This window comes from Ananas comosus, linkage group 17 (genome assembly GCF_001540865.1).
Source record: "Ananas comosus cultivar F153 linkage group 17, ASM154086v1, whole genome shotgun sequence".
Lineage (NCBI taxonomy): Eukaryota > Viridiplantae > Streptophyta > Magnoliopsida > Poales > Bromeliaceae > Ananas > Ananas comosus.
Genome location: NC_033637.1, coordinates 98,731 through 116,023, shown reverse-complemented (window position 1 = coordinate 116,023; position 17,293 = coordinate 98,731). Strand labels below are relative to the sequence as shown.

Sequence of the window (17,293 nt, the reverse complement as noted above, 5' to 3'; positions counted from 1 at the left end):
TATATATATATATATATATTCTAACAACTTTAGACGTGATAATATGGGAGCAAATTCAACGGTTAACCCAATGTGAAAACTAATGATCATCTCTCTCTTTCTGATAAAATAATATATAGATAGATAGTGTGTAGGATTTCAAGCTAACCAACTTTGGTCCAAATTAAAGTTCGCATCCGCATAGACCTGCACATTCTCCCACCGAGAGTACCAAACTGGAGGGAGCTCTAAGAAATATTAGATAAATTAACGATCAAGTACTCTACCTGATAGTAATTAGCTTTATTAATTGTGCGGATCAGGAAACGTGACTAATATTTGATCTTAATTGAGGTGGGACTGAACCCAGCTGCCAAATTTAACATTACTAGTCCGTTTATCTGCAGCGAGGAAGGGTCGAGATCAGAGCTTGTGATAGAGATAGATGCCTTAGAGAGTGTGACGAGGATGGAACATATCATCCTCATCACCGTCATATATATATATATATTATATATATAATAATATGTGATATAAACACACAACAAGTAAACGCGAAATAAACGCGTGTACATCACAGGCCTACCAAAATTGGTTGACACCTCACCCACCTGCAGCGTGTCGGCACTGCGCCCAATTCAAGTCCGTTTGTAGCCTTACCACCCCATACTCCAACTACTGGGAGTTAAATGCAGTTAAATTATCTTTTTTTTAAAAAAAAAAATGGAATAAATGGGGGTAGAAGGATTAATGTACGTGAGATAGATAGATAGATAATGCTAATATATAATTATAATTATGAAAGCAAGACGCATTAAATCTTAAAAGGCCCCGGTTCTAAAAAGGGTATTGGCATAACATTTTTCTTATTAGGAGAAAGGTTTTTTTTTTTTTTTTTTTTTTTTTTTTTTTTTTTTTTGCTAGTAGAATGTGACCTTGTGCGCGCCCGAGCGGATTGCATCCCGTCTCTTGTCTTTTTTATTGAATTTTACTACAAAAAGCTTAGACATTTTCGACAAGCTTAATCGACTTCTGAGATGTCTAGCAAAATAACACCATTATTATTATTATTATTATTATTATTATTATTATCATTATTATTATTATTTTCTCAACCTAATCATAGCATAGCGTTATTAGAAATTTTACTGCATGTCTACATGGATTTAGAATCCTATTGATATTATTTAATCCAGAGTGCTAAAGTCAGACTCCAAATTGAGTTGCCCAATGTACTTATCAAATTAATTAAAAGGAAATAATAATTAACTAAATTGAGCGTAAGCAGTCGACTTGATTGTTCTTCATATCATGTCCATTTTCCAAATGAGGTAAAGAGATATTGCTGACCTACGAGCGCTGTAATATTCTGGGACTCATCAATGCCGCAGCTGTGTCTCTCTGTCGGTCAACAAATAAATTAATTAACGATGCGCTAAGTAAATGAATAGAGATTAAAATAGATACATATTTATATTTATACAGTTAAGATTCACAACTATATATGCTTGTTAAGTTTACAGCAGCTGATTAAAGCCAAGACAATAAGGAAAATAAATTTATGAGATGCACCTCGCGCGGCGTGCGGAGATGGAATGAGGACCATCCTCATTTCTTTAAAAGTTAAGTTGATGAATTGACGAATCGATGGCAGTGATTTCCCTTCCATCATGTGCTGCATCCTTCTTCTTTTTTTAATTATTTCAAGCAAGAAAATATTGCTTATGCATGTAGGCAATTAAGAATAAACATACCAACTCTTGGTTGACGAAGAAAATAGACGTAATAGAAAAAACTATAATTAATTAAAGCGTCTATTTCTTTTTTAAAATTGAAAAGAATTCAAAATGATTATACTATTCTGGAGAAAATTAGTGCTGCGTTTTAATTATTGACATAGTTAGACTCTAAAACTTACTCGGAACTCCTGCTTAGTTTCTTCATCTGTAGACGTGAACTAATAAAACCCACAAAGTTCTGATTTGGCTATGTCCGTAATACAAGAAAAGGCTAGTAATTAATTGGGCGTTACATCAAATTAATCTCTCTTTTACAAGGGGGTGCACATTTATAGCACATGGTTCCTTTTAAGTGCTATGATGACGACCTTGTGTTGTACTTTTATTAATTGAAACCTATTCGATACGCTTTTTACAGGTGCATGGCGATTCTCTTTTTTAAGAAATTTCGTTTTCTCAATTAGTGTATATATATACGCCTTAATTAGGTCGGGTTTAGGAGGTTGTTACTATTATATTTATTTAAATTGGCTATTTACGACGGATTTTAAATTGAAAAAGTGGTGCATTCTTTGGATTTCTTAAACAATGTTGCAACCCAAATTGACGTCGCACGTATTCTAAAAAGCGCTGAAAATTGGAAGTCAAAACAATATGCCACGATGAACACCCTCCCTAGCCACTAGACGAGAAATTCTACGCTATCACACTTGCATCACGTCATCAAATAACAAGCCAATAACATTCCTACTTTTCAAACAAAAGTACAATAAAAATATTTTTTTTACAATCATGATGGGACATATACTCCTAAAATGAGACATTTGATTGGTTTGTTACGCCACGTTATCAATATATACCCGTTGCATTTTAGAATTTTTCCCACTAAACACCATGGAAAAACATAATTTACCAAAAATGAAATTAAAAAAAAAATTTGGAAAACCCATTCTCTTTGCACGGTAAAAAGAAAGACCACATTTGGCATCATGGTCTTTTTTTATTTTTTTAATTAGAATTTATATATAAAAATAGTGCAGGAAGTAACGATGGATCATGTGTAATATTTAAGTCCGAAGTACTTATTTGATGACATAAAATCAAAGCAAACAATAATATTTTTTTAACTTTTAATTTTTTTAAAAAATTAACATTCATTGCTCAACCCGGATACAATAAAAGAAAATTTTTTACTCGCTATATTAAACTATATAAATTTAGTATCTTAAAAATATAACAACGAGGCCAAAATTTGTTGTTGTTGATTTTTTTTTTTTTTTTTTTTTTGATCCCTTTCTAGCCTTCTGGGCGATATATCTTTTGGTTGGCAACATACGCACATGCAAGGGGGAAAAATATTTAAGGATGAGGAGACTAACCTGCATTTTTTTATTTTTTATTTTTTTTTTTTTTTTAGGTCGGAATGTTAGTAGCATAAGAAAAAAATTTATTATAGAATTAAACATTTTACACCTTATGATTTTAGCATTTAAAAATTCTTTTTAATTTTTTAGTATTCTAGAAAATTGATAACAGCAAAAAATAGATTTTGACCTTTCAAAAATTAGGATATAAAATTTATACTTATATTATAAATGTATGGAAAACATTGCTCGACTCATGGTACCCATGTGATACACGACGCAATTGGAGATGACTTTTTTTGTTTTTTTGTCAATTATTCTTACGATAAGGCTCAAAAGCTTCAAATTGAGATTTAATTCCCTAGAAATATAAAAATATAAAAGAATAGCTCATTGACTGTGCTTGTGAAGGTTTTTTAGAATACTCGAAGAATTACTCATTTTTCAATCGAAATACACTGTCGGCTAGCCGCCAGTTAAATTAACTAATTAAGTATATAGTAAGAAAAATATATATATAAATTATTAACATACTTGTAACCAAGNAGTTGTTAAAAAAAAATCTCTAATATGGGGCTAGCTGCAAATATATTTCTATAAAATTAAGAAAAAAATTATTAACCATTTATCAACAAAATCATGGCATCATTTCTTGTAGTAAAGGTTTTTTTTTAACAACTCTTCATCAAAGAACAATATATTTTTTTAATCAAAAAAAAAATCAATCTAACAATTACTAAGAAATAATTTTTAAGATCTCCAATCACATACGCAGTGGACATTAAATAAAAAATGTCACGCATGGCGCCAAAAATAGAAAGGTAAGAAAATAGATAATTTTTTAAACTGATCACAAATTAATAATGAATGTTAAAAATAAATCCACTATATGTTGAAATTAGATGAAAATTTTAAAATTGATTCCGTTAACATATATCAATCACTAAATTAAGTAGACTGGCCGAGTTGAAAAAAATTTAGAAATAATTTAAAATAATTTTAATTAAGAAGTATGATAAAAAAATATTTTTTTTAAAAAAAAGATAACACAATATTCGTTTAATTGATCATTACGAAAATAAATTTGGCTAGATAAATGAGATAGCTAGGTCTTAAAAAGGATTGCAAAGGAAGTAATAAAGAGGCGAAAATAACATAAGGCCAGAAACAATCTGAAAATGCAACTCCCTCTTCGAAATGAAAAAAAGAAAAAAGAAAAAATTGCTTTCGCGTGAAAATAGTTTGAGCGGTCGAGTCCCCTTGAGAGTTGAGATAACGATGCGATTGGTGATGATTACGTGTCGCTCCAAGTCAGCCTCTCTCCCTCTCTCTCTCTCTCTCTCTCTCTCTCTCTCTCTCTCTCCTAGGTTAGATTCCTGCTACCGACACTACTAGGTATATAAATATAATATAGTAGTCACCGGAGCTGGTAGTAAATTAATTAATTGATTGATGATTAATTAGTCCAGTACAGTAACACAACCGTTTAGATCGCGTGCATGCGCAAAACCCATTCGCTCTTTGGCGTTTCCCGGCCTCGTCTCGCTTGTGGTTGTGGTTGTGGCCCTGACCGGGTTGGACTACACTGTCGTTTAACTCGATCGGTTTGCGCTGCTCGTTTGTTACATGTGGCAAGGGTGTGGACGATACAGTAATCTTCATCCCGCTACGCATGAGACCCACGTGTATGATCCCCTAAATACGCGCCACCGGTGCACTCCCTCTCTGTTCCCCCTCTGGGTCTAGTTATATGCTTAGCTCCATGCATCTTTGTGTGCGTTGAATAGTACGATATAATTTCAGAAACAATTTTTTGGATGACAAATTAAATGGGCTTCATCTTGACTAATTCTCACTTGCAAACACTCCTCCTCCTCCTTCTTTAATCTTAATATATTTAACATCTACAGCAGTCCCTTCTCTAACTTGTTTATTTATTTATATTAAAGTGTTATAAATAGGTACGCGGAAATACGGAGGATTGTAATTAACAAACTATACCTGCACCTTTCAATTAGTTAAAGAAAAACAAAATCTTAGCGTTAGCATTGTTCCATATTTTACCATTTTGGGAGAAGCAAATTAATCTGAATTAAGACCAACCAGTAATAACAAATTAAGCTTACTAAATTTAATTATTTGGACTAACATTCTGCCGTACCGTGCTGCAGTAGAGGCGTTTGCGTTAGAGAGAGAGGGGGAGAGACAGGTAAGAGAGACAGGTAAGGGTACGGGCTGCTGATTTAATCTGCATGCGAAATAATCATATCTTAGGATCATGCAATGCAATGGGGCAGTTGATAGTGATACAGACTACAGAGAGAAAGCTTTATTAGTTAGTTTGTATTTTGTAAACGGCGGTGGGGGGAAACAAAAGCACCCCCGCGAGATAAAATTAAAGATGGTGGGCCTCCTATCCTAGAAATATTTTAATATTTTAATATTCTAATATTACAAAAAAAAAAAAGAAAAGAAAAATTGAGGCGGGGGGGAGGGGCAAGAGATTGGGCCTGAGACGACGGCCCGGATTTGCGCCGGGTTGACGCGCCTTCGGCCGTCTTCCGTTGGTTCGGGACTCGATTACCTTTTTCCCTGTTCTGTTCGGAAATTGAAACCAAGAGAAGAGGCCACCCAGTATTTTTATTCCTTTTTATTAATTATAGGAGGGGGAGTTGTTTATTTAAAGGCCGTGGTTGTAAGTTTATACCCAACGGTTGGGAGTCTGGGGTTCTGGGTTTCTCTCTCCTCCCTCCTCTGTTTCTCCCGTCTCTCTCTCTCTCTCTCTCTCTCTCTCTCTCTCTTCTCTTTCCCCAACCCCCTCGCCTTTCTCTCTCTCCCTCCTATCCTCCCTCCCTGGCTCACGTTAAAGGAGGAGGAGATAGATAAGATAGATAGATAGATTGATAGAGAACAAATAAAGGAAGAGGAAGGACAGCATTGCGGCCATTTTGTTGCCGGCTTCCTGCTTTCCTCTTTCCTGCCCATTATTATAATATTTCTCTTTGCATATATGATTAAGATTTTGGTGGAGGCAATAGGGGATCAAGGAAAAGAAGGGCTCCCCTCTTCCTCTTCCTTCTTTTGTTTTTTTTACGCTGACCAGCATTGCCGGGGTTCTCAGTGAGCTGGCTTAGGTGAGAAGTGAGTTCGCTTCGACAGATCCTTCCTTCCTTCAATTCTCTCCTCTCCTCTCCTCTCCTCTTGGTGTCCTCCTGTCTCTTCCTCTTCGACTTCTTCTTCTACTCCTTACGTCTTCTCTCTCTCTCTCTCTCTCTCTCTCTCTCTCTCTTTTTTCCTTTTCTTTCCCGGGGGATCCATTGGAAAGACTGACAGTCCAGCTCCACCGCATTCCCTTGCGTAATCTTCCAGCAATTCAAATTTCTCTTCCTGCCAAAAAAGAAAAGAAGATATCACAACAGCAGCAGCAATAATAATAGAAAGCAAAAGAGAGGCAGGCGAGACAGAAATACAAAAAAGAAAGTCACTTTTTTTTTTTTCTTTTTTTTGGCCCCTCTGGAGCACGGAAACTAAAGAAGAAGAAGAGTGTGCGCGAGGGAAGAAGCAGCACCCCGCCCCGCCTTTATAAAAATCCTGTCTTCTCGAATTTCTTACTACCCTGTGGGCCTTTCTCCTCCTCCTCAACATTGCTGCTGCTGCTACTACTACCGCCACCATTATTTCTGTTTTTTTTTTTTTTCTTATTCTGGGGTGGTGGTGGTGGTGGGGGTGTTTCTGCTCCTCTTCTGCTTCGTGGGAAAAGCAGAGGCCATGGAGAGGGTTTCGTCGGCGGCGCTCTTTCCGGAGGCGTTCCAGGGGAGCAGAGACGGCGTGGCGGAGCAGATGGCGCTGGTGTGGCAGCAGATCAAGGCGCCGGTGATCGTGCCCCTGCTCCGGACGGCCGTGTTCCTCTGCCTGCTCATGTCGGTGATGCTCTTCCTGGAGAAGGTGTACATGGCCGTCGTCATCGTCCTCATCAAGCTCTTCCGGAGGAGGCCCGAGAAGCGCTACCGCTGGGAGCCCATGCGCGACGATCTCGAGCTCGGCAATTCGGCTTATCCCACGGTCCTCGTCCAGATCCCCATGTACAATGAGAAAGAGGTGCGTGAGCATCCGCTTCAGCTTCAGCTTCAGCTTCAGCTGCTGCTGCTGCTCCATACATAATTATTAATTCCCGGCATTTAATTTCCTAATTTCCTTCATTTCCATAATGCCGTCGTGAGTTTTTAAGGTTAACGGCGCTCTGGTGCTTCTTTCATCTAAAACCCCCCTCCAAAAAAACAAAAAATTAAAAAAAATACAGGTGTACCAGCTGTCCATCGGAGCTGCCTGCGGGCTGTCATGGCCGTCGGATCGCATTATAATCCAAGTGCTTGATGACTCCACGGACCCAGTTATCAAGGTAAGCGATCAGGGGCCTGCAGGAATACTGTTTAGCATTTGCCAGTACGGTAACTCCGCTCATTTTCTCTGCTTCTCAAGTAATTTTTCCAGGCTCATTTTATTTTCTTTTTATCACGTCCGCCGATCTCTTCTTTTCTAATGGGTCCCGATCTATTGTATGATGATGCTTCGCCGAGCGAGTTCCTTATGCTGTCGGTTTCCAAACCCCCGGAATAATCATATTTTAATCCCAACTTAAATGTTAATTTTTCACATAGACTGCGTTCTGGTCTCTGATCCGGGGCTTTGTCCTTTTCCCTCGCCGGACCCAAGTCTCGAGGTGCGTTCAGACGGCACAATCGAGAGCGGATCGACCAAAAGAACACCGAACAAATCAGCCACAGTAAATAGCCTAGCTAGTTAATACTTAATACCAAATCATTGACCTCAGCCCCATCTTCTTCACCCAAATCCTGCTCCTAACCGGTGGCAATCAATTAATTCCAAACTGCATGACCATGACCGCTCTGAATCACATGCTAATCCTGCTAACTAACTAACTAACTGACTGATTCGCAATCAATTCTACACAGCAGGAGCAGTTGAATCGCATGCTGATTCTACCAACTCAACTCATTGAACTCGGCGCCACACCATTTTCCAACCCAAATCTTCCTTTTCATTGGTTCCCGCATTTAGTCGGACGAAGCTGTCAATTCTACGCTACACCACCATACCATTGGCGTGGTGCGCGTGCTAATTAATTCTTCTACCTTGGCGTTCTTTTGACGGCGATCGATGCTGGAATCGGAATTACAAATGAAAAACGAAAAGAATTATAGATTGGTTCATGTGGGAGACATTAATTAAGATTGGGCTGATGCAATTATGCGCACATGCACTGCAGAACATGGTGGAGGTGGAGTGCCAGAGGTGGGCGAGCAAGGGGATCAACATCAAGTACGAGATCCGGGACAACAGGAACGGGTACAAGGCAGGGGCGCTCAAGGAGGGGATGAAGCACAGCTACGTCCGGGACTGCGACTACGTCGCAATCTTCGACGCCGACTTCCAGCCGGAGCCCGACTTCCTCTGGCGCACCATCCCCTTCCTCGTCAACAACCCCGACGTCGGCCTCGTCCAAGCTCGCTGGAAATTCGGTATTAATTACCATCTCTCTCCCCCCCACCCCCTTTCTCTATTTTTCTCCATCCGGTGTTACTTGCTTGCTTTCTGCCTAGCTGCGTTAATTCCTTGCTTTTCTAAGTTACACCTTAATAAGTACTTAGTCTGGAGAAGATGTTAGCACGACGTCATTATCTAAACTCTCTATTCCCCATTGATTCAGCATCCTATCAACCAATAGTTTGAGATCGATCAGGCGGGGTCTTACCCTATCTTTTTCGTTTTTTTTTAATATAAAAAACTTGTTTTGTAACTTAGAAGGTTCGGTTCCCCTGCTTTGGAGCTATAATAAACTCTACGAAATGAAGATAGAAAAGAGAAAAAGGGAAAGCAGCTACCAGCTTCCTTTTTCAACCAGAAACCGACAGTTGGTGTGGGATTCCGGTTGGCATTCTGTTCTGCGATTCAGTACAGTACAGTCTCGTAGAGTAATTTTACAGTAAGACGAGTGTCGGTGGACTTTGTTCCTTCATTTTTAATCTCTTTTTGGGATTGGGCTTCTCTCTCTTATCCTATGCTATGGGGTAACATTTTTCTAATTTACCTTGTTCAAAGTGGGGTCCGTCCCCTGTGTTACTGCTCCTTTTTCTCTTGACGTCTTCTCTCGGCGAGTAGAATCAGGAATTAAATGCAAAGTGAGGGGGGGTGGGGGATTGAGATTAGGCAGGTTCCCGGCGATTTCGGATCTGACTCTGTGGGGTCCCTCCCACTCACTTTTTCCGTCCCTTGCTATTACTCTTTTGCGTTGTCTAAAACGGTGTGGGGGCGGAGGGGTGGTCAGGGACTTTTAAGATCATCTGCCCGCCGACAGTCTCCTACTCTGCTCCTCTCTTCATTTCCCCACCCACCACCCTCGTTTATGATCCAACCCTAAATATGAAAAATAGGATGTTTGCTTACACCTGATAGGTAATTCTACCCCATCAAATATTCTTCGTGAAAATAGGACTTGTTTAAGTGACGAATCTTCGAAATTTAATTCTACCCCTAAAATCCATGGTAACACATTGTCTTTTTTACATATATATGTATCTATATATGCACACACACAGTAAGATCAGATTCCACATGCACCTTTTATATATGCCTAGTGTGCGTGCGTGTGTGTATATATATATATATCAATATATGCCTAGTGTATGTATATTATTATTATATATATATAATGGTGCAGAGCGTTATGTGCATCCAATAAGGCTGAGGCAGTTTTCTAAATAAGCAAACCGTACTGCTGTTTTTATTAAAGAATAAAAGGAGAGAAGAACCGGAAGCAATTTTTGTGAGAGCAAGAATAAAGTAGCCGGCAAGCGCAGCCAACGCGGAGTGCTGCGGACTTCTCGACTTACCGATCAATCGCTTCGTAGGGCCCATTCCTTGCTCTCTTTTTCACTCTCTCTCTTTCTGCAGCAGACCAGAAGGGGCCCCTACCACGCTGCGTGGCCGATGGAGCCAACACAAACCCTAAACCTTAAACCCTAAACCCTAGAGTTTTAACTAAGCTCCTCACTCGAGAGTCAAGACATTGTTTATGTGTACACTACGCCCTGACCCAGCACATCCTAAACCCTGCAGCTTACACCAGCCGCGGTTTCCCAGCTCCTCCCTGTTTTCTAATTCCCCCTCTCCTCGGGTAGTAATGTTAAATCTAGAGGCCGGTTGTGCATCACTACATGCATATAAACAGAATTGGAGGGAAGAGTAACGAGGGAAGGGTGGTCCCCCAACTAAATTTTAAAGAAACCCGCTCATGATATATTATTTTTAAAATAATTTATACTAACGGTCTAAAATGTAATATATAATTAATAATAAATCAAAAAAGAAATTCTCAAGCGTATTCCTTAAACCTTAAAAAATATTGCAAGATACTTCTTCAAAACTATCAATATTAATATTATCTTATATAAATTTATAAATAATATCATAAATATTATTTTATTTTTATTAGAATTTTATCACAGTTAAACTATGAAATAACTTATTTGCCCCTCAATGTAATTAACTATTATATAATTCAGTAAGTTTTTATTCAATTTATATCATTTAAGACAACCTTTTTTCTTTATTTCGTCTATAATTTATTTGTTTTTCAGTTCAATTATAGCCGTCACCTTTTGTAGCCTTGTACTTATTTCAATTGGTAAAGTCTAATTCTGATTTGTCTTTTTACTAATTGAAGGGGCACCAGTAGTAGTCAATTAGAGAAAAAAAATGGGTACTAAGTCATATTTTTGATAAAATGCTAACAATATTAGATATTTTGATAATTTTTTAACATTAGTAATATTTTTTATATTAATAATTTTTTAAGAAGCTTTATGTAATTAGAGGTGGATGAAAATGCACTAATAGAATTACTCTTAGCAAAAACAGGAAAAAAAAATTGTACAGAACAAAATTTTTATTATAGAATTTAAGGGAAAAAAAATAAAAAAAGAAAACCAAAGGAATTGGCAGCTTAAGCTTAAGGTATGTTTGTTTGGATGGAAGCGGGATGAAAGTGGAGAGGAAGGAACTCGTTTTTGACTTCGTCATAAACGATCACTTTCTTCATTTGGTTGGTCGTAAAAGTATTACGGTCGAAATTCGAGTTAATCTGAAACGGTGATAGACTTCGTGGACCGAATTTAATTATGGTGAGAGGGGATGAAGAAAAATAAATAAACTAATATATTAGGTGAAAATAAATATATTTAAATATATTAATTATGATACTAATTACTCTTTTATTCAGTTGGCATATTTAAAATATGATAAAAATTGATTAATTAAGTATTAATATTTTTATTTTATAATCTTATTGTTGTATTACTATAATTTATGTATAATTATAAAAAATAGTTTAGTTGTTTTAAATTAAATTTCAACTATATAAAAATATAATTATATATTTTTATTTATTATTTATTTATAAATTTTACATCATACACTTACTATCAAACAAACAACAGAACTAATAAAACTTTACTTTTATAACTACGAAATAAACAACGAATAAGAAATAATTTTTATGGAACTTCACTTTCGTCCAAAGTCTATTTTAACTCAAAGTCTAGTTTGGATGGTGTCACGTGCCTAGATTTGCGGGGTTAAGCGCGGCAACACACAAAAGCCAGAGGCATGTGTGGTCTACGACTCGGGCCGTCAGGAGGGCCCACAGCCCGAAATTAAAAGTTTGAACAATAATAAATGTATTATTATTATTATTATTAGGGCGATTGCCGGATTGGGGGGCCAGCGGCCCAAGTTTATGTACACTCGCCCGATAGTAGAGTCTCAGTCGGCTCCTGTATTGGTGCCGCTGCACAAGGGACGCACGTGACGTGGCCTTTTTCTCCTCTTCACAATAGTAGCCGCACACGAAATACACGCCCACGCCCAACTCTCTCCGTCCGTTATTACTGTTTTAGTAGAGTACTACACATATTCATCCAATTTGTTAAACAGGAATCTCTAACTCAAAAATCTAAAAGCGAGAAAGACGAAGAAGAGGAGGGGTTAAAAAAAAATAAAAAAGAGTTTCAGTCCGACGCGCGGAATTTTTCTAATTAATTAATTATTTATTTATTTATTTTTATTATTATTATTATTTTACTAAACTGCTGAATTTAAAATATTAAATCAGGTTTCATCAATAACACGTGAAAAGGGTGCAACATATTTATCCCTGCAGTATATTATATTGAGATGCTAGGTTTTTTTTTTTTTTTTTTCCCTCATTTTGTTAATTATTTGTTGGGTACGACTTGGTATTAATTACTGCTGCTGGTGGTGCCAAGTGCCAAGTGCCAACTCCGCCTTCCTATCATGTATGTCAGTTTGTGTGTATGTATCCGCCACCTCATGGCCGTTCCTTCTCCTTCCATGTGCAATTATTCTTCAGCTGCTAGCTATCCTTTTTACGGTAACTTAATGCTTACGAGCTGCGACGACAGCGTGGGCCTCCATTGCACACCCCCACCCTTCTCCTTCTCCCACCGACACTTTATATTTACCTTCATTTTCTCATATTTTTACTCTCCTTTTCTTTTTATTGTTATTAATTATTTATCCTAATAAGGGTTTACTAGGCTGCTCATGTCATTTGTCCAGTCTCGCACGCAGCAGAATAATAATGTACAACAACAATTTTGTGGTGGGCTGCGCGCAGTGCACTGGCCATCCTAATCATGATCCTATCCTCTGCACTCTGCAGCGTGGCCTTTCTGCTATGCACCGAGTGGTAGAAACACCAGCTAACTCGATCGCGGGCTTCATGTATATTGGGCTAGCTTCGTTGCTACTTGCTTGCTGGTAGGGGCGTTGACCGCTGACAGCGCTATGAATGGCGCCCAATTTGCCTAACGAGACCACGCTGATCGCCAAATTGATTTGACCATCATTAAGTTTCGAACTAAATTGTGATCGCAACTCCTTTTTACTTTTAGCTCCATTTGGGAGCCCTGGAATTAGCGATCAATCAATCAATCAATCACTACGTCAAAACTTGGGGGAAAAAGAAAAAGAAAAAGAAAAAGAAAAGAAAAGAAAAACCGAAACATTTTACTATACCTCTCTAGCATCCGTGTTATGTTGATTTTACTGAGACAGATGGGCATTTGCAGTGAATTCGAACGAATGCTTGATGACGAGGATGCAGGAAATGTCCCTGGATTACCACTTTACGGTGGAGCAAGAAGTGGGATCCTCTACCTATGCTTTCTTTGGCTTCAACGGTAAGCTCCTCCGAATCTTCTCCTTTTTTATCACTGCCTGGTGAACTGAATGCCTGAACTAATATTCAGAAACGGACGGTAATAAGATATAGAACAAGAGAGACGTGACGGCATGAATTACAATACTGCCGCAGAAGTTTCCATAGCACTTGATTTGGAATTTCCCAGATACGGGACGCTCGATTTGGAATGAAAACTAGAAGAAAAGAGTCTGCTAGGCGACTGCATGAGTAATGAAATATGAAAAATTAAAGTGAAACAGCAGAACATCCTACTTTCTTTTTTTGTTCTTTTTTTTTTTTTTTTTTTTTCTTTTTTTTTTTTTTGAGGGAAAACATCCTCTGTTCTTAGGGAAAACAAAAAAAAAATTTCTCAATCTTTTTGTTGCATCATAATGTCGAACTGTCTTCCATACGCAGGGACCGCTGGGGTATGGCGGATTGCTGCTCTCAATGAAGCAGGGGGGTGGAAGGATCGAACCACGGTGGAGGACATGGATCTTGCTGTTCGAGCAAGCCTTAAGGGATGGAAGTTTGTATTCCTCGGAGATCTCAAGGTATTCTCTCTCTACTTGGCTGCTTCTTCTAATTCTTGCGTCTCTTTTCATTCTGAAGCCACAAAATCTCTATGCCGTTTAGAATTTATCTTAATCTCTGCTGGAAAGCAAATAAACCTGTACCAATATATATATATATATATATATATATATATATATGTGCCTACTTCATTGCTTCTCCTTAAGCTTTCCTAACCTCTTTGACCAAAAAACACAAAGTCCAATTTCATCGCACGTTAAATTTACGATCTCCCAAAATTGCCATTTTTCATTACCACTGATTTCTTAGTAGTAATTAAGGTTAATAGAGCAACCGAGGCCACCAAGATGCTGAATGCTACTGAATTATAGGACGCTTGTTTGATCCAATCCTTAAAACCATTATTGTTTTTCTACTTTAATATAGGTCAAGAATGAACTTCCTAGTACTTTCAAGGCCTACCGCTATCAGCAGCATAGGTGGTCTTGCGGACCAGCAAACCTGTTCAGGAAAATGATGATGGAGATTGCCAGAAACAAGGTTGGTTCAACTTGAGCAGGGAATTTAAAAGTTTTCACAAGTTGCAACATGATTATTGAATCGAGGTTTCTTTTCAAATGTTAATGCAGAAAGTGTCTCTTTGGAAGAAAGTGCATGTGATCTACAGTTTCTTCTTTGTGAGGAAGATTGTGGCCCATATCGTAACTTTTGTGTTTTACTGCTTGGTTATCCCTGCAACGGTCTTGGTCCCCGAGGTGCAAATACCCAAGTGGGGTGCTGTTTATATTCCTTCCATGATTACGATGCTCAATGCTGTTGGGACTCCAAGGTTTCACATGAAATCCATTTTAACACATTTGTTGCTTTTGCTATTTGATCCTTGGCTCTACGAATTAGTTTTTTTTTCTTTTCCCTCTGTTCTAAGCAACTAACTTTTGAGAGGAAAATCCACTGGCTATATTGATTATAAAGAGACAAGAAGGAACCTAACTTTTTTTGTCCAAACCTGAATTTCAACACCACCCAAGAAGTCCTGCTGCTTAAAATGCATCGCTTGTATCATCTAAAAACAATCATTTTCCTGGACTGCAGGTCTCTCCACTTGCTGGTGTTTTGGATTCTTTTTGAGAATGTCATGTCCTTGCACAGAACAAAAGCGACCTTTATTGGCCTATTGGAAGCAGGGAGAGTAAATGAATGGGTGGTCACTGAAAAGCTTGGAGATACTCTGAAAGCAAAAGCCGGTGGTAGAGCAGCTAGGAAGCCACGAATCAGGATTGGTGAGAGGTACTTTAAATTAAAATACGATTTTTACAGCACGTTATTTATGCATTTTTAATCTTTCGGTATGCCTCTTCATGAATATTATGTAGATTAAATAGTAAGAGTAACCAGATTTAAACTGTTTCATCCAAGACCGGTCGGCACCAGGTATTGATTATCTTTCATCCGACGGATTTCGTTGTATGCCGGCGGTGGTCCTAAATTCCTAATAGAAAAAGTTTGGATGCAGGAACTTAATTGAAGAGTCTGCTTTATTATCTTAAAACAGAGGAACTTGCTGTTTTAGTTCTTCTTTTGCACTTTATCTATTGCTCCTTGTTGCAAAACCAGGCTGCATATTTTGGAGCTCGGCGTTGGAGCTTATCTCTTCTTCTGCGGGTGCTACGATGTAGCCTTTGGGAAGAATCATTACTTCATCTATCTCTTTCTACAAGCAGTTGCCTTCTTTATAGTTGGTTTTGGTTACATCGGCACTTTCGTCCCGCATTCTTAAGGGCCCCAAGGGTAGGGCGTAACCGCAAGAAGCCCTGGAAGTGAATCATACTGTTTTCAGATTCTCGGTAAGCATCGATATTTAGTTAAGCAACCTTCTTCAATTGTTTGTTTGTTGTGGGAACAAATCAAAGCGAAGTCCGCGGTAGAAGATAGGTATCTTGTGTGAATATTTTTGGCTGCAGAAGCGCAAGCGCCATGGTCTATAGGGTTTGTACTAGATATGAAGGAAGGGTGAATGAACAGGAAGGAAATTTTGGGCCTCTCCTTCACAGAAGGAACAGCGGTAGAATAATAGTTTGATTTTAAGTAGGTGGTGTGTAAACAAAAACACCAGTAGAGAGATTCTGGTTTCATGTGTGTGTCCTCTGCTTCGAAGGTGGAAGAGGAGGAAGGACGTAAAATGATGGATAGAAAAAAGTGGCAACTGGATGGTCCTTTTTATTTATTTTACTTTATTTTCCTTTCGCAATTTTATGTTATTCCCTTTGCTGCCTTGGCAATAAGGAAATGTTATTGTATAAAACTCTTTCCCTACCGGCTTCCTTGATTTCTTCCATCAAATAAAGAAATCCTTTGGTTGGTTGAAAAAAAAAAAAAGGATAAAGAAAAAAGAAAAAAGAAGATATTGGGCTTGTACACCGCATTCTGTCTAATTTCAGTTTCTGTAGTTCTCCATAGTTTTCCAGAATCGTATCGGTTGCCTATACGTGTTAGTGTTGATTTTATCTGTTCAGGGAAAGGTATGCTAATGGGTTGAGCTAGTCGGACATTCGAAATAGCAGGAGCATAGTGCGACAATAGGGTTGACTGATCTCTTCATTATAGTTATTTTGTGGAATACCCAGTTAGCATGTTTATTCTGCACTGTAGGATATTCTCCGCGCAAGAAAGAAAGAAATTGAGGTTGGCACTTGGCCGAGATGTTACTGGGATAAGGAGGAACCCTCTAAGAATTCTAGATATTGGATGCTAGGCAGGGGGTGTCAAGAAGAGAGAACTGTGTTTCCGCAGCAATTATACTCGAAAATGTCTGACAACAGCACAGCACAGCACAGCACAGCAATAATCGGTCAAAGAGGAGTTGGCTTAAACAACAACTCGGAATCTAATGCGCAAATACTAACGCTTTCACAACACTAGTAGTAATGTCTGCAGTACTAGTCAATTATTCAATTGTCCAGTAGAGTTTCAAAATCAGAACTGAGTAACATGATATGCAGACTGATATTGCATCCTAGAGAATTGAAGGAATTTATAGGACCTACATTTATGCTCGCACAAATGTATAGGTGAAATGGAAACACAAGACAGTCATAACAAATATCTTCTAACAGTCTGGGTCGCAGCAGATATATCTAGCACGTCGCGCAGGTTCTACAACAGTATGCGGCATTTCCTTTTGATAGGTTCTTAAGTTAGTTTTTCTAGCTTTTCATTATTTACAACCTCTGTTCATAACACAATGAGATACCGACAAGTATGCACAAATTGACTTAATCCGACATGCTTCTTTTTAAGATGAATAGTTAAGATTGACAGGAAGGACTGAGAGAATATTCCACGTCACCATCATCATAGGGTACTTGAGTTAACTTAAAAACAAGCATTTCACACTA

At 38.2% G+C, this 17,293-nt stretch overlaps 1 protein-coding gene across 1 annotated transcript; it reads left to right on the top strand.

Moving 5' to 3' along the window:
- Positions 5,885–16,315, top strand: LOC109723408 (glucomannan 4-beta-mannosyltransferase 9-like). Its single transcript, XM_020251756.1, has 9 exons — positions 5,885–7,180; positions 7,383–7,481; positions 8,370–8,622; positions 13,252–13,362; positions 13,782–13,918; positions 14,325–14,438; positions 14,528–14,727; positions 14,991–15,185; positions 15,513–16,315. The coding sequence occupies exons 1-9, from the start codon at positions 6,851–6,853 to the stop codon at positions 15,673–15,675; spliced, it is 1,602 nt and encodes a 533-aa protein (XP_020107345.1). The 5' UTR covers positions 5,885–6,850; the 3' UTR covers positions 15,676–16,315.

Coding starts and splice junctions, on each gene's coding strand:
- LOC109723408 (XM_020251756.1), top strand. CDS start 6,851: ATGGAGAGGGTTTCGTCGGCGGCGCTCTTTCCGGAGGCGTTCCAGGGG. Junction 7,482..8,369: donor CCACGGACCCAGTTATCAAG/GTAAGCGATCAG, acceptor CATGCACTGCAG/AACATGGTGGAGGTGGAGTG. Junction 13,919..14,324: donor TATTCCTCGGAGATCTCAAG/GTATTCTCTCTC, acceptor ACTTTAATATAG/GTCAAGAATGAACTTCCTAG.